This window comes from Crotalus tigris, unplaced genomic scaffold, assembly GCF_016545835.1.
Source record: "Crotalus tigris isolate CLP2741 ecotype Arizona unplaced genomic scaffold, ASM1654583v1 scf7180000017933.3771270, whole genome shotgun sequence".
NCBI lineage: Eukaryota > Metazoa > Chordata > Lepidosauria > Squamata > Viperidae > Crotalus > Crotalus tigris.
Window position 1 is genome coordinate 2,889,632 of NW_024096726.1, and position 23,919 is coordinate 2,913,550.

At 35.9% G+C, this 23,919-nt stretch overlaps 1 protein-coding gene across 1 annotated transcript; it reads right to left on the reverse strand.

The window, feature by feature from the left end:
• Nucleotides 1-2,590: 2,590 nt before the first annotated feature.
• On the reverse strand, nt 2,591-20,016 carry LOC120308462 (vesicle-associated membrane protein 2-like). The gene is made up of 5 exons (XM_039344545.1): nt 19,897-20,016; nt 11,795-11,898; nt 8,030-8,188; nt 6,744-6,795; nt 2,591-4,856 (listed from the first exon to the last, which is right to left on the reverse strand). The coding sequence occupies exons 2-5, from the start codon at nt 11,840-11,842 to the stop codon at nt 4,840-4,842; spliced, it is 276 nt and encodes a 91-aa protein (XP_039200479.1). The 5' UTR covers nt 11,843-11,898; nt 19,897-20,016; the 3' UTR covers nt 2,591-4,839.
• Between the last annotated feature and the right edge of the window lie 3,903 nt (nt 20,017-23,919).

The following is a 23,919-nucleotide window of genomic DNA, read 5'->3' on the forward strand; positions in this document are numbered from 1 at the left end:
GAAATGTCTGCAAGAAAACAACCAAGCTCAGAGAGCACCAAGGACTCCTATTTCAACCTGAGTTACAAATATTCTTCTTTACTGATGAAACTATCTATATAAAACATATACCAACAGTAAGACTATGAAGACAATATTAAAGATGTTTGAGTACCAGAGAAAAAACTAAATTTTTGGAAAGGCAGAAACTAGTTAAGTATTGCTCAAATGTGATGATAATTATAGTTACTTTAAGATTTTTAAATAGCTATAAAAACCTGAATAACCTTTAAATAAAAAAATTGTCAAAATTTGACATGCTTCTAGTAGAAATGTTTCTGTACTTTCCACTAAGTTATTAGCCATGTCCCATTAACTACCTTTTTCGTTATCTGGTGATGGCTTCATTCAAATTCACTGAGATCCCTGTTAAAAGATTTGAGAGTTTATGACAATTCTTCCTGTTTTCATCAGATCTAGACTATAGAACGGTCAAGTGATCTTCCAGAGATTTATATGATTCTCCATGCTCTGCTTTATTACTAATCTTAAATTAATGTCAGTGAAAATTGATTGTAAATTTTCTCTTTCATAGATGGACTTTAAAGAAAAACAGCTCAAATGTTTTACAGAAATTCAAAACCATAGTTCAGTTAATTATTAGAAACCATCTGAGAAGCATACAAAGATATGGAAGCATTTTGAATTTTGTAGAAAACTTTGTGAGGCAAATACAAAAAAAAACAAAAACAAAGGACAGAGAAGACATAGTTTGTTTCTTTATATGTTACGTTTTCTACTTATGTTAATTGCCATGCTTTGGCGTGAAGATGAATATTCTCATATTTAGCTTTGCTATAATATTCTGCATGAACACCAGAGGTCAAAGGAAGGTGGTTCTTCTTCCAAGTATGAAAGCATATAAAACATCAAAAATCCTATTATAGGAATCTTTAGTACTGTGATCATTAAATAGTAATTTAATATGTCCATATTCTTTATAGCTTAGGATAATGCAAGTAGGAAAGGATGCATTCAATTCTTTTCTTGGATATCTGTATTTAACTTTTAAATCAAATAAAATACCTGTGCAAAGTAAAACATGGACCAAAAGCTTGTTTTCCAAAACTCTTCAACAGGAAGATGTTAATAAAAACCAGGATGGGAAGGAAGCAAGAAAATAGATTTTAAAAAGGGCAGATATTTCAGCCACAACTGGCCTAATTCTAAGGCTTCCTTCCTTGCTTCTCTATCCTGTGTCTATTAACATTTTAGCTGATGGAAGAGTTCTACCTAGAGGACTTAGAAGCTTATAATCGTTTGTGTTTCTCCTCCATTGTTGAGCCACCAGTTACCTAAATGTGGTTGTTAATGATGGGACTTCTTTCAATTAAGGCATAGTAATTTTTTCCTTCTAAACTAAATTTTTAAATCCATGACAGAATGAGGTTACTGCTTTGGTGATTCACCGCCTCATAACTAGGTTTAACACTCACAAAGCCACATGTAATTGGACTGCCATGGTTTTGCTTTTTCATTCACAGATGGAGCTTTTTAAATGTCGTATCAGTAGGAAACTGCAACTGCAGAGAGAGATTTCAGTATCTTTTATGTTTAAAGTTGTGGACCTTTTTTTTTTAACAAAGAAAAAGAAATAAATGCTTGATAATTTGGAGGTTTTGTAATGAATGGCAGGAGAAAAATATGCTGGGGAAAAAATCAAATGTAAAAAAGAACAGCCACTATCAAGTTCTGATATTGTCCTAAGTAGATCGCTCTACATCAAATAGTGTGAGCAGAGCTTTCAGATATTTTCAGCTTTTATTTTTATATTATTTTTATTATATTATTATTATTACTATTATTATTATTAAATTAGTTTGCCACTCACCACACCATGTATATTTCTGTACATTAATTGAATCTTAGAGTAGATCCGCTAAAATCAATAGAACTTGTCATGCCTAATAAGCTTTTTGTTTATAAAGGGTTTATTTTAACTAAGTCTGGATCCAACCCATTGTATTAATATGCTTTTATACAGTGGTAATTGCTGTAAATTATTTTTAAGAATTAGAGACAGGAGCTTATGAAATCCTACTTTGAAAAGAAATTAAGGAAAAAAATGTAACTGACACAGCTACATTTCAGTTTATATGATTCTGTTAGTTCCTTCATTGCTACCCACTCCTTGTTCCACATCTTCAATAAACTTGATTGCATGAAGTTGGGTTATAAAAGTCTGGAGTACCACCAGATAATATCAAAGAGTGAGATCCTCTTGCACCAGTAGTGGAAAGAAGGTATCGTTTAAAGTTTCACCCATCTCTTCTAGACAGGCACAGCATAAGGTGAGGTGGGGTATGGGCTCAGTGTCTGAATTTCCTCACCATTTGAAGAATCCTTCTGAGAGATTTGTCCTGAAGTAGAGCCCTCTTACAGACCTACACTTGAAGCCTTAAAAAGGGTCTAAAATATAGATTCATGCAAAAGTTAAAATTCCAGGTTGAATTGCATGTTTCAATGAATTCCTAAATGAAAGAAAGACAACGCAACATCTATACAATACAGAGCTAAATATAGCATCTTTCTGCAAATGTGAATGTAAAGTTATTATTTGGGTGCAGTTGTTTACAGATTCAGAATAACAAAGCAGTGAATATGACACGTGCAAATGCACTATTGTGCTAAGACATTTTAATGAAAAAATGTAATTGGCTCCACAATGAATGAAGTTCTGAAATAAAGTTTCACAAATTCAGGAATGCAACAGATCTTGAGACGAAACTAGCTAGGAAAGTGCTTAGGCCTCATACAATTTGCAAAAATGACAAAATACAGCTTTTACAAGAATCTGCATGAAGATGATAATACCACTGTCCCCATAGTTTTAGATACTTTGGTTTAAGCAGAAGTTTAGGATTTAATTTGAAGCTATGCCATTCTGTCGAATGCAAGATTGTGTAATACTTCATCCACAAGGCCAACCTGGAAGCCACGCAGTCCTGAGCCGTGCAGCCCATTTCACCCGGCACTGCTTTTTCCAACTCTGGTGTTGTCAGACTATAGAGCAGTTGGAATTTATACCTTCCAGATGTACATAACTACCAGTATGAGCAGTGATATGAGATGCTGAGAGTGGCAGTTCAGCAACACTTCAAAAAATACAGATTTTACTATGTCTTACAAAGCACAGCTAGGGCAAAATGATTTTCTAGAGTAAGGGAGGAAATAAGAGTATTAAAGGATTTTTGCGTCAAATACCAACTTTTCTTGTCCCACGTCCTGAACCTAGCTATATTGCATTGTAAATCTAGATATTTTAGTTTAACAGCTGGCTAATTACAGTTGTATAACCAACCATTAAAGACACATTGGCTTGAAAAAAAAAAAGAGCTAGAATAGAAGTTCTGTATCACAATTATACCTTGTAAAGACATTTTTAAAGAAATGTTTCTTCATCGGTACATATGTTCTTTGTGCCGTTAATCTCAGACCAAAACAGGAGCAACAGTGAGTACAGTGTATTTCTGTGTAATTAAGATTGCAAGTATCTGAAGTTTTCTATAATAAACAATATCAAAACATAAAGCATAATTGAAAACAGCTTCTCATCAGCCTGAATTAATTACAATATCTTACTCTATTTTTATAATTAGATATGCCTTTAAATATCATCATGTGTATAAACATTGATCCATTGATCATTTTAATAAAATGAATATAGACTATGTGTGTACCTACAAATGGCTCCAAATGGCTCTGACAGAGGGAGAGTCTTGGCAAAGTATTCTGTTGGATCTTATATTGCTGGATTTGATCCTAATTGTCTGGTACGATTCTAGAGTCAATAGTAAAGATCTGTGGTCCAGGGGATTATAAAAATGCAATTCCTAGCAACTGGATGGACAGTAATGAGGGATGCTGGGAGCTGTAGTTCAGCAAGATCTTGGAGGCTATTTTGTAAAAAGTAAATGATGGGTTGCTAACCTACGTATCTAACACTGAATGCCAGAAAACAATATAGAAGCAAGTCAGGTGTCAGTGGTGAGTTCTCACTAGACACTGGAGCTTCAGCAGCTACTCAAGAATACCACATGCTGACCACAGGTCTAATGGAAGATGTGGAAAAGGGTAAATCAAGTCTTTGCTTGCATATAAATATTATTGAGTGACCTTAGGAACTTAGTCATGAACTCTCAAGCTGCTTCAAAAGTTAACAATGATGTCTGCCATGGATTTCACAGTGTAAGTTTATTTCCTAAGCCACTCATATCTCGGAATATTGCCAGATTTTGTGAACCCTTGCCTTAAAAATCTGTTATGAGTTTTAAAATTATTATTATTTGTCTTTAACTTGAGGAATGGGGAGGATACAAGCTTTTTCTTATTATAGCCCCAGATATTGCTATGAATCTATTTTAAACTGCTGTTATAAAGATCAGCTCTTATGAATCAGGTTTTTATGGTATAAAAGATATTTAATTTTGAAAACAACTTGCCATTACTTAATATCCTTTCAGTTAAAGCCTATTTGCAACATCCCTTTTATTTTTATACTGGTGATTTTTTTTGAATGAGTACTTTTAAAGATCAGCATTCTCATAATTTAAGACATAGTAAGATGTGTGAAATTGGTTGGCAGTATTTTAACTGGCACACTTTTTTTTTCTAAGAACAGCACCTTCTCCCAAACAAAACAAAACAAAACAAAAACCCTGAAAAGTGAACCCTAAACAAACAGTCCTTACACATAGTTGCAAGCAACCAGCCCCAAGATGTAAAAATTAAATTTCAATTTCATTTGTGGAATTATCGAAAAGATGAGTGTAGCCACACCAAGCCATTTGATCTTAGTATTCAGGTGCAGAAATAAACTGGAAGAAAAAAGAATGAAAATATTGTTAATCTTCCATATGTCTGCCAACTGGAGAAATGAGATTTGTCGGATAAGCAGACACATGCACAATAACATGTCTTTTAGTAACAATGGATAACAGAAAAATAAAAGTCATTTCCATTCTCCAGCTTTAAAACAAATCTCTTAAATTGGATAACTACCTCATTCAATAAATCCCAAGAAATTTACTAAAATTGGCAGCCATGACTCGCCTCTGCTTCATGATTCATGCCCCCAATATGGTGCTTGATTTTCATCTATAGAGATAATATACTTAGCAAATTCTATTTCTACAATAAATCCTGGAGAATTAAATCCCAGCCACTACTTTAAAAACTGAACAAATGAGTAAACTTCAGAAAACCAATGTAAGCTTTTTCTTTCTTTCTGAGATTTGTTTGGACATGATGCACTGAATGATGTGCTTTGAATTGGAGCGAACTAATAATTTAGGTTCTTTTTAAATCAAGAAATTAGTTTAGTCTCTCCACTGATTCTGTATTACCAATATTCAGTCAAGTAAGAAATGGAGGTAACTTGTTCCAAAGCTACCATGTCTTCACATTAAATGATTTGACTTTCACAATGTAAAAGAAAAAATAAATCAGTAATTAAAAAAAAAGTTCAGAGGAAATCAGGTTAATTAATCCACTCTGCTGAAATGCTGACCATAAGGAAAAAGGTCACATTGATACAAGACATTTGCCATTTGCTTCTAACTAAAATGAGTGTAAAGAGTTCTCAGCATGGCAGATCAGTACAAGTAGTTCTCAACTTATGACCACAATTGAGTCCAAATTTTTCTTGCTAAAAGACAGTTGTTCAGTGAGTTTTGCCCCATTTTACAACCTTTCTTGCCACTGCTGTTAAGTGAATCATTGCAGCTGTTAAGTTGGTAACATGGTTGTTAAGTGAATCTGGCTTCCCTATAGACATTGCTTGTCAGAAGGTGGCAAATATGATCATATGATCCTGGGACATCAACCGTCACAACTATGAATCAATTGCCAAGGATCTGACGTTTGACCATGTGACCATGGGGACGCTGCAAGTGTGAAAAACGGTCAAAAGTCACATTTTTCACTGCCATTGTAACTTTGAATGGTCACTAAACAAATTGTTGTAAGTCAAGGACTATTTGTGAGTTAAGGTACAAGACCATGCAGTAGTATTTGCCAACCTATTTTCATACAAGAGATGTCAACAGACACATTTAATATATTATATGAAGCAGATCCTTGCTAGCCAGTGATATCTCTTCTGATAATGAAATCTTAACATCCTTTAGCCATCCAGTATAGTGCTCATGCTATAATCATAATGACTGGTCTCTATTTTACAGCATTCGGCTGATGTAATATCTGATCATGCTTTGACTGGGTTCAGAAGGACTTTGTTGGTGACTTTAAGGAAACCAAGATTAGACTACCTTATGCAAATGTTTTCCACCTTGCTAGTCATAAAAATGATTTCCCCTTTAAAAAAGGTTTTCTTTAGAAGTGGTTTACCATTGTCATCTTCTGGGATTTTTAAAAAACTGTCTAGAGCCCTTGTATTTCTTGGATGAATCTTATCTGGCTTTTATCAGCCCCTACTTCTCTTTTAATCGCAGTCCAAACAAGTCTGCCATCTACAGAGACACTTTCTGTTCAGCAAAATAAGCACTTACAGCATGTGTCCTTTTAAAATCAAGTTGTTTTATAACTGTGTGATACAATGTTTTGTAATTCTCTTTATAGAAGTGGGGAAGGAGACAATGCCAAGAAAATTTGTAAATGCTCTGATCAGTCATTTATACAGAAGTGTTGACTGATCATTATAAAATGAAATGAAGTCTGTCAAGATGAAGATTTCTGTTACTCACTTATAATTATGATAAGAATGATTGCACAAATTACACCCAGGATAATCATCATCTAGAAAAGAAAACAAAATAATTAACCTCAAACTTGCTATTAAAAGGTAACTTTACTTTTATTTGAATGGAAAGACTACTGCTGTGTCCTGCTTATATGACAATGTTTAGAAGGGGCGATTTAATCTATTAAAAAAAGATTGATTGAATCAGCCCCTTGGGGTGAATTTTCAAGCTGAACTTTATATGAATTCAAGGTATCAAATTGTATTAAAGTGTTTCTGAATTACTTTGGAAAGATTTAAAGATAATTCAAAAATTCATGGAAGGCAGAGGACAGTGGAAAAAAACAGAACCCATTGTTGGCATAGCAGTAAAAGAAAAACGGTAGGAAAACAAGTCTGGATTAACAATGAAAAAAATGATGCCCCTCAAACTTCAATGAATGTGATAGGATGGTTGGATAATAGAAGCCAAATCTGCCGCAGCTATAGCTGTACGATACAAAGGAGTGCTAAGCTCTTAAAAGTTCCTTTGTATAGCTCTGAAAAAGAAAATGAGGTTGCACTTCAATTCAATGGGAAGTGGAACACCTTATTTTCTGTACCATGGCACCACTTTGCCCTGTTTACTGGAATCAAAGCACTGCAGCCCTCAGTCCTAGATGCTGTTGCTCTCAGGTAGGTTTTATAGTAGAAAGAATGTGTATAGAGGAAAAACAATAATGTTAGAAAATTGTTTTTGTACAAAGAAACCTGGAAGCAAGTCCTTGTATGAAAGAAAAAGAAACATAATGTTTGTTCTGAGTATAATATTATGTTAGGTAAGCCCAAACTGTCTATAGTAGTCTGTTTAGAGATTAAACATAGCCTGATGTATTTTTCATTACTGAAGAGAGAAAAACATAATGAAAAAAGACCCAGTAACTGAAAATGTTTACAATATCCATCTAATCAATAGGAGGCATATTACATGCAGATATGTGAATTAAATTTTGCTAAACAAGGAAAGGAGGTAAAAATACAGAGTTTGTTTGCTAACTTTTCCTACATCTGCCATCATTTATTTTGTAAGAAATAAACAATCTATTTTACATGGAAGGTTTAATTACAATATTTTGAATAAACTGTTTTTTATCTATACAATATTATAATCTCAACTCATACATTATTACCAAATTCCAAAATTCCTGATTAGGGGTATATACGTTTTCATTTTAACTGAATTAAGGCTGATGTTTGCCCTTATTTCCCTTGGACTAAGATTACATTGTATCATAGAGTAGACAAGTATACCTTACAGTTTTTCCACCAGTATTTCCTCTTCAGCTTAGCTGCACTGGTTTCAAATTGTGAGGCCTCTGCTTGCAAAGCATCTGCTCGGTTATCAAGTTCTGAAAGCTTCTGATCTCTTTTTAGTACTTTGTCTACGTTGACCCGCATGATGTCTACCACCTGAAAATGGTACAGTGTTTAGGAAACCTACTTACAAAATAATGAAGTAGAATCACTTTTTCAACATCTGTTGAAGGAAGGCAGGATAATTCTAAAACAAAGCACAACCTGCTTATTGAAAAAAGTATACAAGACAGTTTTATTTAAATTTCAAAGGTTGTCATAAGTTTATACTGAACAAAGTGGACAGTCACTTAAATATGAGTCAGTAGTGTGCTGCAACTGCCAAAAAGGCCAACACAGTGCTAGGCTGCATTAACAGGGATAGAATCAAGATCACGTGAAGTGTTAATACCACTTTACAATGCCTTGGTAAGGCCACACTTGGAATACTGCATCCAGTTTTGGTCACCACGATGTAAAAAAGATATTGAGACTCTAGAAAGAGTACAGAGAAGAGCAACAAAGATGACTAGGGGACTGGAAGCTAAAATATATAAGGAACGGTTGCTAGAATTGGGTATGTCTAGTTTAATGAAGAGAAGGACGAGGGGGGACATGATAGCAGTGTTCCAATATCTCAGGGGTTGCCACAAGAAAGAGGGAGTCAAGCTATCCTCCAAAGCGGCAGGACAAGAAGCAACAGAGGGACACTAACCAAAGAGAGAAGCAACCTAGGACTAAGGTTGACAGAACAATTAATCAGTGGAACAATCTGTCTCCAGAAGCCGTGAATTCTCCAACACTGGAAGTTTTTAAGAAGAGACTAGACAGCCATTTGTCTGAAATGGTATCAGGTTTCCTGACTGAGCAAGGGATTGGACTAGATGACCTCCAAGATCCCTTCTAACTTTATTATTATTATTATTATTATTATTATTATTATTAATAATAATAATGCTGATGTCTTTTATAACATATTTTCTAGATCAGTAGTTCTCAACCTGTGGGTCGGGACCCCATTTGGGGTCGAACAACCATTTCACGGGAGTCGCCAAACAACGCAGTCCGCCATTTTTTCCCCCTTTTTCTTAGCTGTGCTACTCCCTTTTATTCTATTGGCTTTTGAAAGCCAATAGAATAGACTCTCTTGAATAGAGTCTAATTCTATTGACTTTCAAAAGCCAATAGGAATTGTCCAGGCTGTCTCTGCCCTGCTGAGCCCGCCAAAAGTCCCATTCTGCAAACGGTGCTGCACCAGTTGAGTAGTCCTCGACTTACAACCGGTTGAGTAGTCCTCGACTTACAACCGGTTGGGGGTCGCGGCATTAAAAAGGTTGAGAAACACAGTTCTAGATGCAGACATTAAATGTATGCAGCAAGAAGTGAGAATATGTTTGTTGGCATTGCCTAATTTGTGCAGGGTCCAAAAGGCTAAGAATTAATTGTATGTGATAAGAGAGATTTCGGGAAACAGGAGCTAAAGGAGCAGGAACTTCAGAGACAGGGTAGGAAGGCACCTTCCCGTTGTCCTTCTGTTAATTTACTATGAGCAGGGGAGGACTACTGAACAGAGGAAATGATCACATTATTTTAGGACACTTTTTATATTAAATTAAGAACATTTTCTGAATGGAAAAAGAAAAGATTAAGGTCAAATAATTACTTTTTGTACTAAGATGGGGAAATACATGGAAATTGGGTCTTATAAAGTAATGAGGGCATTTTCACATTTTGATCAATAAGTGAAATAATCTGAGTTTCTATTTAATTCTTGAGAAGATGGGAAGATCAAGTTTAAACCAAGAAACTATTTTCTAAATGAGAGTAAAATGTGCTCAGTTATTAAACTTTTAAAAAATGGCATCTTCCCAAAATGAATTTCCCTCTATTGAAATGAATAGCCAATTGGATTTTCAAATCTCCATAGCAAAACACTATTCTCATTTCATGGAAGGAAGATGAGGTAATATTATTGTTTTGAAATGACACAATAACAAATGTTGCTGATAAGAATTCATGGAAACATTGCCTTGTGAAAAACAACAGGCTACTTGATCTGAGCTGATGTTACTATAAGGGTTACATTGAATATTTGTAGGGATCTAAAAATATTTGCCCCTAAACAGATTAAGTGGATCCATTTTTTTCATTTTTAAAATCTATCCATAGCCACTTCCTATGTCTGTTTGGCATTGCTTTTCCAGTGTCCTTTACTATATAACACAGCTTTGCAAAACCAGTTTTGTAAATGATGTTGCATGGGTGTCCTAAATTCTGGACAATTGAAGATTCTTATAGGCAACACAATTTTCAAGTCACACAGCAAATCATCTTTGACTACATTCACTATAACATTTCTTAATGTGCTAACAATGCCTTATGACTGTTTTTGCCAAAAGTTCTTACAGACAATTAATGCAACGTTTGAATAAATGCAGCACTAGATTCTGTGGTGTGAGCATTTAGTGCCATCTAAAGAATTGGTTCAGTAGGATTGTATTGAAGTACTACAGTATGTCACTATTTATTTCTGGATTCATGCATTGTGATAAACCATGATAATTAACTATGATTAATGAACTATTGCAGTTTAATTGAGCTGACAATACAGTAAATAATAAACCATGATTTCTTAGCTGCAATGGCTTGAATTATTTACGTGTTACATCAGAACTGAGGGAAAAATTGTTTCACATGATGCACTAAACTAGCCAGTGATTCATCCAAGTAATATACAATTTTCTGTACTAATCTGTACTAATCTCCAAATACCTTCTTAAGATATTTGTTTCAAGGACACTGTATTCTCCAAAATCACTTAAGTATTTTTCAGAAAAGACCATTGCAGAAAAAGATTCTTCATATTTCTGATTGATCATGGAGCATGTGATAAACAGTGGCAGGATATTTCTGTGTTCCCACTTCTTGATAGTGAGTCAGCTGTTTAGAGCATTTTCTTGTACAATAGAGAATTTTCGTCTAAGGAAAACAATAGATGTATCTGTACCTTGAGTCTTAAATTCTCTCTTCTTTTAATTGCACAAATAGTACTTATCAAGCTGAACTCCTAGATTCATGGTGGCGAACCTATGGCACGCGTGCCACAGGCGGCACGCAGAGCCTTCTCTGCGGGCACACCTGACATCCCCCCAGTCCTAGGACTTCAGCTGTGTTTTATAAAATCTTTTCGCTTCAGGCCTCTGCCGCCGTGTTAAAAAAAAAAAAGTTCAATCAATGAATCAATTTCAACTTCTCGCAGGAAAAAAAAAAGAACTTGCAAAGTTGGAATTGATTGATTGAATTTTTTAGTTAACACCGAAGCCATGCCCACCCAATGGGCCACACCCACCCAATGGGCCACGCCCATCCGGCACCCAACGATACATAAGTGGGTTTTGAATTGCAGTTTGGGTACTCAGTCTCTAAAAGGTTCGCCATCACTGTCCTAATCATTAATGAATTAGTACTACTTGACTGGTGTTCTTATTTCTAGATTACCTTTACATACATGTTGAGTATTTTGCTGCAGTTACCTTTAAGTTCCACAGTGCCAGAATGCATATGTTTAACAATTATTACATGACCATAAAACCATAAACTTAACCATGTTTCTATGTTTCTATAAACTGTGACCTGATTCACTTCCATGTTTTATCCCTCCTATGTTCCAAATTTAAAAATCATCATAATAAAATCTACAAAGATGTCTTGGGTGAAGCTCACCTCATTCACTTGAGCCTGGGTCTGCTGCAGTCTCCGATTGCTGGTCATGTTGCTCTGAGGGGAAACTCCTGGACTAGAAGCAGAACTGACACCTTGGAAAGGAACTGGAGATGACCGTAGAAATCAGAAAGTAGAAATCAGCCAATATTATACCTTTAACGGAGATGTCTTTATTTTTTGTTCTAGCTCCTTTAAGGGTTTCCAGTTCTGAAACCCATCTTGTTCAGTAATGTCACACTCTACTCTTAAGCTTATGTCCATTTTCCTCTCCTGCCTTGCTTACAAATCCATCATGAGAATTGTCCCTCTGCAAAGCTATAGAAAAAAAGTGTATAGAGAGGAAGCAACCAGGAGGCTAGAATTGGGTAGCAAGCCCACAGTACTTTTTATCTCCAAGGGTTTCATGTTCAATTATGTCCCTGGAAGCCATCAGAGTTTCTCAGATAACCATAGTCACATCCCTGTCACTACTTTGGGGTCAATAATGTGTCACATCTTCCATTCAGATAGATGTCCCCTATCTCCCATTATATCTCCCCACAGCCATCTCTCTCAGCCTCTTTTCTATAATATATACAAGAAGATGGCCAAAATAGTCAATAGGACACAAATGAGTTTCACCAACTGTTTTTTTTCCATTGCCCTCCATGGTCCTTTTCACTATCAAAACATGGTAAATGTAATAAATCCCCCCCCCCCTCTCTCTCTCTCTCTCTCTCTCTCTCTCTCTCTCTCTCTCTCTCTCTCTCTCTCTCTCTCTCTCTCTCTCTCTCTCTCTCTCTCTTTCACATTGCAATGGCAATAAGTATGAATTTTGATCACATGATCATGATGCTGCAAAGGTCATAACTATGAAAAACGGTCATAAGTCACCTTTTTCAGTACTGTTGTAACTTTGAATGGTCATTAAATGAACTGTTGTAAGTCGAGGACTACCTGTCTTACATTTGATGATATATTTATGGTTTTAATTTAGCAGTATACTTAGAATTAAAGGTAGGCTTAGAAAAATGATGAATCCTAAAATCTAATGCCAACCTGAGAAATGCTACTTGGAATCAAGCTTTCAGGCTTGTTAAATGCTAAGCAACACTAAGTAAACTATGGACTGTGGGGTGTGGCAGACAGAGAAGGATTAAGCAGGAAAGAAAATGAACATAGAAAAGCATAGAAAGCTGCTTCAGATGAATGAAATGATTACTAATCTAGTTTATATTGTCAACATTAATAGGCAGCAAATTTCTAAGGTTTCAGGCAGGAAGTCTTTTCAATTCTGCCTAGTGATCTTGAGAATTGAATCTGGAATCCTAAGCATGCAATATATATTTCTTATGATCATTTACTCAAAAGTTTTAATTAACATTGGCAATGACTAAATGATATGGATGCATCAAGGAAATAACAAAATATATGTTTATTGAATATGTTGTGCATCAGAACTAAATATAATATAGTCTAACCAGATTTTATTCGTAATCAAAACAACACCAATACAATTTAAAGATAATTGGTGGCGTGTGGGAGTGGGACATATAGCAAAACATGGGGTTCACATATATTCCAGTAAAATATATGGATCACATAGTCCATGGTTTAATATGTTGTGTGAATCCAGAGTATTAAGATTTAATCACTAACCATGGTTAAGCAAATGATAACTTAGTGTAATGTGTGAACAAAGACAAAGAATGTTACATTGGTTCTGAACATTTTGGAATTTATGACAAAATCACTTCCCCTGTTAAAAACTTCATAATGATCAAGTTTGAATTGTTCAGTGAAAAAGTATAAAGTTGCCTGCAAAATTTGTATAAAGTCTGTAACACTATCCTTAAAAATACAGTCCTGTAAACCAAAAGTGTGGATATAAGCAGTGAATATATTTACACCAAAGACTTGTCAGCCACACATTTTGCATGGTATGGAAAAAGTGTAAACGTATGATAAGCCACTAGCTCTTCTTTAAAAAAAAAACCATTCACATAATTAACCCTTGGATGGCCAATATCTTAAGAAAAAAAGGAAAATACAACTCAAACCAAATTATTTTAATAATTGTACTTCATAAAATTCATTATATACATAATTTAAATAGACAATGCTGAGGAAGGATGCTTGCAAATCTACATTCCATTACATTAGATTCCATTTGAGCATCTTTTTTTCCAAGTCAAAGGATACATTTATATTCCAGCCAATTGATATTGTTTAAATTAATGTACTGCTTCCTTCAATTTTTCATGTATTGTTTTCCTCCAATTTTCAGTTTATCAGATAAATGTATCATTTTTCTCATGTTTGCATTATAGTTCTTAAATGTACACCACTGGGAATGATAAGGCAAGGGAGTGGCTGGTATTGGCATTTTTTAAAAAAAAATAAAAGAATGTATAACTGTATGAAATGAAAGACATATTCTTATGGCCCTTCATATGTTTGCTTTCATCCAGAGATGTCTGCAGAATATGGACAAAAACATCAAGATTGGTAGCCATGAAGGTCCAATCAAAGCACTGCACATTTACATGCATCACACATGCAATGCACATAAAAAATAGGCAAAGACATTTGACTTTTTTGATTATACCATGCAGACATCCCTGCTCCCAGCATTTCTTATTATTGACCATGCAGACTGATGTTGATTGGAAGTACAACTCTGAAACATCTGGAGACAAGAAACTTACTAATGAGTCTTGTTCAATGTCTATGTAAAAAATAAAGTAAACCTCCAGCAGTCTAGGCTTATCGTCTCTTGCAAATTAGTTGATAAACATAAACAATCCATGTGATGAATAATTCATTACTTACTACACATGGATTAAATCAGGGTTCTTCAAACGTGGCCCTTTTATGACTTGTGGACTTCAACTCCCAGAATTCCTCAATCAGGCATGCTGGCTGAGGAATTCATGGGAGCTGAAGTCCACAAGTCATAAAAGGGCCACGTTTGAAGACCCCCTGAATTAAATCATTAAAAGGATTCTTTTCTGTGAAGAAACTATAGGGCAGTGGTTCTCAACCTTTTTAATGCCGCAACCCCAACAGATCGTAAGTCAAGGACTAAACCGGTTGTAAATCGAGGACTACCCAACCGGTCGTAAGTCGAGGACTTTCCCTGCCCGGGAGCACTGCGCATGCGTGGTGTCGCCCCCTGTGCCGGCTGAGGCATAGCTGGCAAGTGGCAGAGATGGAGCAGGCTGACCACCGGCTGGGCCACCAGCTGGCCCAGACCAAGGGAGGTAAGGCACCCGCCGGAAAAGGGGAAAAAATGGCAGACAGCCTTGCTTGGCAACCCCCGTGAAATGGTCGATCGACCCCAAATGGAGTCGTGACCCATAGGTTGAGAACTGCTGCTATAGGGAATGGCTTTGATGCTGCTATGATCAGGCTAATTGCCTGATTGCAGAAGTTGAAAACCTATGCAACCCATGTCACCAAATCAGATGTCGTTGTTATCCAAGAGTAATAGTGTAAAACAACATGAGTCCTTCACATAACAGAAAAGTAGAATACCAGTAATGAAAGTTTGCATTCAATTCGTGATTCATTGCCTTGAAAGCACTCATAACACACAGTTTGTGCATGATTATAACCCATGATGCCACCGAGTGAGACAGAAGTGATGTGGCACAGTGAACTGTGCTCTAGCTTACCTATCTTAGTCATTTACACAGAGACATTTCCTATACAGTTCTTTGATGCTAACATTTCCAGATGATTTTGACTTACAAAAGTTGTAAAGGTTCTGTTTACTTCTTTCTTTGACTTTAAAAAATATGGTTTATAATAAACCAGGTTTTTGATACTGAAGAATTTGCTATTTAGCACATCCAGCCCATTGAAGACTAAGCATGATAAATGGGTATGGAATATAAGTTGTTTTGGGGATTGATTATTGGGGTAGAGGAATAGATAGATACATCGACAGACAGACATCAGCTGAGCTAAGTAAGGGAATAGAATATCACAGAAAGGTTTATGTAGCTAGAATAATAGAATAAATAATTCTAATAAATAGAAATGCTGTTATGTCCCATTTTTATTCACATTAAAGATCTAGTATATTAATAAAATAGTGCTTAGTATAAGAAATACAAGTAGTCTTTGTTTAGTGAATTGCTTTGCAGTGATGACGATGATGGTAAAGAAACTTTTGACCAATATCCACATTTATGACCTTCTGTAAAGAAAAGGAAAGTAAGATAAAAAAACACAGTCACAATTTCACTTAGCAACTGCTTCATTTAATGACTAAGGTGCTGGTTCCAAATGTCACTAAATGAGAACTGCCTATACACGGAGTAAGCAATTGGAAACTAATGGTTCAGAAAGAACAGAATTCAGAATGAACAGAACAGGCTCATTTTTTTCTACCTCGGACACTATGTGAATACTTAGCTTTCTAGAGCAGAGGTCCCCAACCTTTTGGGCACCAGGGACCGGTTCATGGAGAGAGGTTTTTCCACAGAATGGAGGGTGTGTGGTTTTGTGTGCTGCCTACATCTTGTGGATGGAGTTTCACTTGTTTGTGCGGACCGGTTGCTGTTATGCCTAGTTCCAGTACTGGTCCACGGACTGGGGGTTGGGGACCCCTGTTCTAGAGAAGGATCCAATAGTGGGAAAGGTAGAAGGAGAAACAAGAAAAGGATGACCAGCAACAAGGCAATGAGTGCACTATTGGTAGATCTGAAAGACCAGGTTAGGGAGATTGTCAAAGAGAAAATCTATGTGGTCACTAACAATGACTTGATGGCACATAATCAGTCATAGAATTGGGAGTGCTGGATTACAGGCTGAGAACCACTGATTTAAAATACTGTAGAACAGTGGTTCTTAACCTTTTTAATGCCGCGACCCCCAACCGGTCGTAAGTCGAGGACTACTCAACCAGTCGTAAGTCGAGGACTACTCAACTGGTGCAGCATCGTTTGCAGAATGGGACTTTTGGCAGGCTCAGCAGAGCAGAGACAGCCTGGACAATTCCTATTGGCTTTTGAAAGCCAATAGAATTAGACTCTATTCAAGAGAGTCTATTCTATTGGCTTTCAAAAGCCAATAGAATAAAAGGGAGTAGCACGGCTAAGGAAAAGGGGGAAAAAATGGCGGACTGCGTTGTTTGGTGACCCCCGTGAAATGGTCGTTCGACCCCAAATGGGGTACCGACCCACAGGTTGAGAACCACTGCTGTACAACAAATTAAAGGAGTACTATTTTAGTAGTATTGGTAGTACTAACAACAATGAATGCAAGAAATCGTCAGGATTTTTACTTAGGAAGGGTTCCATTAGCAATATAGACTGTCATAATCCTGGCATTGGGTATAGACAGTTGAAGCTACAGAGGATCAATAGCATATTTTTTTCTATTGATTTAATATGGTCATACTGGAATACAGACAAAACAAGTTAAATCTAGCTGAAATGTTAGTAGAGTTTATGTAATTCTACAGCAGGAAATGGGTGCCTTAATCACTACAGAACATTCACACAAACAAAAGTATTTGACGTCATCCTGTCTTACATACACAGAGCTAGGCAACAACATCAATAGCAAGAACTGCAGAACAAGTTCATAATTGCTGGAAAGGTACAGGGGATTACATTAAACCCAGCAGAATCTGGAAAAGACAGATGTACAGTTAAAACACTTTGCTCAGAGATTCAAAGATGAAACAAATATAAATAGACTTCCAAGCCTCTAGTTGTTCAGAAAGCTACTGTAAGGGAAGAAATATGCTGTTATTTGCATTTGGCTTCTTGGATCAATGGAACGAGTCTTTCAGTCACATGGAATTAATTGCTTGTCTTGGCTACCTGAGAACCATAATAATGAACATACATAGCACATATTGTGAAGATACTAAAGACGTTGTATAAAACATGCTGAGCAACTCAATGCATACTGTTTTACAAAGAAAGAAATTACACAGTACCACTTTGTAAGCTTTGCATTAAAGTGAAACAATAATTGAACGTAACTTTTTTTTCCTGACATAGATGTAATAGGGCTAGAATAATTGGCTCTTGAGATTTAAATATAAATATTTACTATCTGCTGCTACTTTTAGCTTCTGAATGCTGGAAACTAGCTTGGGCAAACATATGCACAAAAGCAATTAACATTGTGAAATATAGGCTCACATGTGAACTTTCCTTGTATTGGCTATCAATTCCCTGCCAAGTAATTGATTTGCCAGTTATTTTCCAAACACAATAAAAGATTTGGGTTAATCTAAAGACCTGTCTACCTGAGAGACCACCTAATTTGTATGAAACTGTCCAGGCTATAAGTTTAGCAGGAAAAGTTCTCATAATGATGCCTGCAGTTTCATAGGCCAAATTGTGAGACAAGTGTGTAAGACATTTTCATTATTATTCTCAGTTGTCCATATTATCTGCATCTTTATGAGAAGCCTCAATAACATCTTCAGCCATGACTTTTAAATTGTATTGATTGCTTTTGTTGTGATTAACTAATATTTTTAAACTGTAAATTATTATATATTGGTGTTTTCTCCCTTTTGTTGGCAGTTTTGACTATTCTTGACATAATAAAATGGGATATAAATAGAAATATCACATACAATTTATGTGAAATATCACATAAATATGTCTATTTTATCCTTTTAAACATTTCAATTACTAAAATAACCATTTTGTTCAATAATATATCTCCTTTCAAAATATCTGTCTGTCTGTCTGTCTGTCTGTCTGTCTATCTATCTATCTATCTATCTATCTATCTATCTATCTATCCATCCATCCATAACTAATTAAAATCTAAACCAACTCAAGAGCTTGGAGCAGCCTAAGTATTAGGAAACTTTTTGATTCACATTTGGTCACTTTCATTTTATTTAGGAAAATATTAGAAACATAATATTACAACTTATAACAGGGTTCAGAATTCCAAAACATAAATTCCCAGAATATTAATTTGTGGCTTATTCTTCCCTTGATTTTTTTTCACAGACTCCCATGAATCTATACAAAAGGAATAGGCAAAATAAATACAAAAGTTTGAATTCGTCTGTAATTTTGCTACTCCCTGAAGAGAAATCAGAAGCCTGGAGTTATCTCTTTAAATCCTCAGATCAAAAGAATGTTGAGATTAACTCAATTTCAACATATCCTACTATAAAATGCTACAGTAGGTGAAGCTTTCATTGAAGAATAAAATAAATATATTAGCTATTTGGACAAATAATAAAATAAACTGGTAAATCTCCACTATTAATCAGAACAAGAGTCTATCTAACTTCTAATGAAGGCTGGAGCAAGAGCAATACCAAGAGCAATTACGGTCCTTTATTAAAAAGATTAAGGAAGGATTAAAATGCTATGGATTGAAAGAATGTATTTTACCACTGAATTCTGGATTTCTTAATTGGAGGCAGGGAGTGGGTTCATTACTTCCAGTCCATTGGGCCAGATATCTGCATAATAAAATGTCTTCTGATTGATTGATTGATTTGCTTCCTTTAAATTCACAAGAGGCAGTTGACAAATGGTTTTGCACATCATGTGATGCCAAGGTGATCCAGTGCTGAAAATGAAGCTACCATATAACCATTTTGCAAGACATCAAATCTGATGTTCAAGATTTTGAGTACCAGTAGGGACAATCTAATATGGGCTCGCTCATTTATTGATGGATTTTCTGATAGAGATCCATTTATTGTTTTCTTCTCTTTCATGTACAGGTTATCTGTTCCACAGCACCCTTTCTAGTCATTAATTGTAAATCCATTTATGGAAGGGGGGATGGGTTAATCTGACTATATAGGGACCCAAATAGTAACTTTTCATTACCTTCATGGACTTTCTGGGCATTATGTATATATTTATAAATAAAATCTCTTGTAAGAAGGAAATGTATAACATTACAAGCAAAAAGTCTTAGGAGAAATCCCAAATCACTGGGGATTTCCAGTGCTCTGCTAGAATGAGGAACACGCCCATATATAAGAAGAGTGTTTTGAGATTTTCAGCACCATAGGTGCCGGATAGCGCCCGAGCGCCACTTTGACAACACCCGCTCTCTTGAGCCCTCCGTCCGTTCTGAAGCTTCCTTCCCCCATTTAATCAAGATTTACTTACATTGTTGCTTGATGATTTAGTCCAGGTTCTCTCTATCAGTCGTTAGCAAAGATGGCTTTCTCACCGTGCTTCTGAAGCAAACAACCTCTTAATATTGTAGACACTGTTGCTGTGGAGGAGACATCAGCTACTGAGCATGTCTGCACTTCATCTCTCCCTCTCCCACCCGCAAAGAAGTGCTAAGGCAAAGCTTTCCAGCAGTTGCAGTCCCGGGGGTTTTATTCTATTCTTCAAACAGCAAGAGAAAAGGAAGATTACTCTGCTGGGTTTGAGAAGAAATCTAGTTACCTAGGTGCACGTTTCTGTGCTCTGACTCATTTTATGACTTTTTTTTTTAAGTGCAAAAGTCTTTATCAACCTTATGTAATTTCTCCCACACCTTATTTATTTTCATAGGACTTTTTTTTCTTATTGGGATTACATTAGAGATGCCACATGGAGCTGTCATCACAAGGTGTAAGATCCTAGTTTAAACAAAAGTACAAGGTGCATACTACAAATAGTTCTGGACTGTAAAATTTCACTTAAGCTCATTGGTATACACCCTCTCTTCCTTAAAGTCCCTTTACCCAGATATATAAATCTAATCCAATGCTGGATCCAATTAAATCTCAGGGAGAGATTTAATATAAATGTGTGTGTGTGTGTGTGTGTGTGTGTGTGTGTGTGTGTGTTTAAAGGAGTCCTGTGGATTTTACTCCACTAGTCATTGCTAACTACAGGGAGTCATGTGTCCAGCATGACATCATGGAGTTCTGTTACATTCCCACTGAAATGATACCTATTTATCTACTCACATTTGCATGCTTTTGAACTGCTAGGTTGGCGGGAGCTGGGGAAATTATGGGAGCTCACCCCATCACATGGCTGTCAGGTCTTGAACCTGGGCTGCTGGCTTTCCAGCTGGCAAGTCCAGTGTCTTAACCACTGAGCCATTGTGCCACCTATATGTGTGTATATAAAACTTTTAAGTTAAGATTTTGTTATATAGAAAAGGTAAATGTGTAAATATACACTGTATATAGAAAAGTTAGAAAAAATAAACAAACATTTACTAAAAAAGGAAAAAAGACAATTAAAGAAGCAATTTCTTATCTTCTTTGCAGCAACTACAAATATCCCTCTCCCTTTTTAACATTATATTGCCAGATCCTTTCTCTTTCATGTTTAACCCTTTATTTACATCATAAAATCTGAAAATTATTACTGTACTTCACTTTTTTTTCATTTTTAGCAAAAAGTCCATAAAGTTTCTAGTCTTTTATAAAGCACTTATTTTCTTCCTGATGTTAGATAAACTTCCTCTGACCCATTACTATGTATTTCCTTTCTTTTCTTTAACAGATACAGTATGATTTTCACTAGTAATCTGCAAGCATAGATTTTCACTAGTAATCTGCAAGCATAGAGTACTTTAACGTCCCTTTATTGAGAGTTTTGGTTTGAAATAAATTTGAAAGTATTTTTTCATGCCCCTGCAACATTGTTAGCTATGTAAGTGCATATAATAAGGTATAAAACAATAATCTTGTATGTATGCTTATTCAAAATTTGAAAAAGGCATCACATTTTAAAGGGAAAACCATATGTAAAAAAATTGAAATATTGGGATTTAACTTGATTAACCTCAGATCAAAGGGATGGGGCAGCATCGCAGATACATAGAATTCATTTCTCTTGAAATAGTTGAGAATGGCATGTACTCTTAAGCAGCTGTGCTAATTTCAGCAGATGTTAGTCTAAAATACCTTACACGCAAACGCTCTGATGGTACTGATTTGTGAATAAGTCTCCCTGCCTGTGAGGAAATGTCAGTGCAATTATAAACAATCTGTTCAGAAGTAACTTTTAAAAAGCAATTTGCAATGTGGATGCCAGCAAATATTAAAAGATTTTGCCTGATTTCGGAATCTAACAAACCATTTTAATACCAATCTGCAAATATCAGATCATTTAAAGCAATAGAGATTTTTACCATCATGACATTTTCATGACTGGAGAGTACAGGTAGTCCTTGACTTATGACCACAATTGAGCCCAAAATTTCTGTTGTTAAGTGAGACATTTGTTAAGTGAATTTTGCTCCATTTTACGACCTTTCTTTCCACAGTTGTTAAGTGAATCACCACAGTTGATAAGTTAGTAACACAGTTGTTAAGTAAAACTGACTTCTTCATTGACTGCTTTGCAAAAAATGATCACATGACCTTGGGACACATGTTCATGGGGATGCTACAAAGGTCATAACTGTGATAAATGGTCATAAGTCATTCTTTTCAGTGCCATTGTAACTTTAAACAATCACTAAATGAATTGTTGTAAGTTGAGGACTACCTGTACAGTATAGCAAGGACCATTTCCCCTAAGAATGGAGTGTTGTTAAAGAACTGAACTCAGTCATTAAGAACAAAAATACCATTTTCAGACAAGGACTGCACTTCCAGACACCTCAAGGGATATAGCACCTGCTTTCTAATGTGAAGTGTCACACATTTTATGTGCCTCAAATAAAGCACAGGTTTGTTAAGTATGCAAAAAGAAAAAGGTGTTTCTCTAAATTTCATTCCTATCAAGCAGATTGAAATCATTCCAGCATTTCCATTTCTCTGCTTTCTGTATCCAACTGTTTATGCCTAGAGAAAAATTAAGTTCTTTGTTTCATAGGGGGTTACTAAGAGACAAGTGTCTTATCAAATTCAGTGAGGAACCACTCAGATTACTATGTCCAGTACTGTGGTGTTGAAGTAGCTTATATTTAACAAGGAAACCAAATTTCAGTTTAAGATAACTGCAAAGTATTATTCCGATTTCTGTGTTTTTAAAAACCCTAACATTGGGATACAAGAGCAAGGTATTACATTCTGTGCCATATGAGATCTTATTATAATGTTCAATCTTGTATTCTGTATTGAACTTACAAAGCAGGATCTCTGCACTTAAGTCTTTGAGATCATGAAGGAATATATCATGTACCTCTTAAATTCCTGCCTGCAAAATTAGTATAATGCATCAAATTGGGGGATATATTATGCATTGTAGATATATTAGCATAAACTCATCAGTGGTACCTCTATCAAATAATTAAGGACATGGCACGGCACACGTTTCTTTTTTTCTTTTTCTACAAATTTTATTGATTTTCTAGTATTACATTCACATATTTGAAAAGCAATGTGGCGGCTAGGTAGTAGTAATTCAATTACATACAAATATCATTAGTACAGATTTCAAATTGCTACCATAAATATTTCCTCTCTTTTTCCCTTCATATATACTGTATATTTATAGATTTAAAACAAGTTTTGTTCTATCAATCACATAAAAAATAACTTTCTTACATATATCAATAGTTTTAGTTTATATATATTCTAGTTGTTTTAACATACAATCTTTTAGACAATCAATGACCTAATAAATTTTTCCAGTTTTAATTTCCACTAACATTTAAATTTAACATTTAATATTTATCATTCCCAAGTTTTTTAATATACCTCCAATTCCTCTATCACCATTCCTCACAAAATCTAATATTCAAAATACACATCTTATCTATTTTACTTCTCACCTTCTATATCAGTGGTGGCGAACCTATGGCACGGGTGCCAGAGGCGGTACTCGGAGCCTTCTCTGTGGGCACACGTGCTGTTGTCCCAGCCTTGCCTTCCCTTGTGACCCCCTCCTCACCAACAGCCCCCCTGGAGGAGAGTCGCCCCGAATGTGGCCCACGTGGATCAGCACAGCCAAGGACATGACAGCCAGGCAGCGTAGACAAGACTCTGCCCTCACACCCCATCATGCACATGATGCTGCAGAGCACGGGCAGAGGGCATGGCCGCCATGGTGTTGCTGGGCTGCCTGGGCGATCTGCAGCAGGCCCTGGAGGTGGTGAGTGGGCCTGTGGGCAGGCAGGGTGGGGGTGGGGCAGGGAGTGGAGCGGGGGTGAGGTGGGGCCAGTTTTTGGGCACTTGGTCTCTAAAAGATTCGCCATCACTGCTCTATATCAACAAATTTATAATACAATAT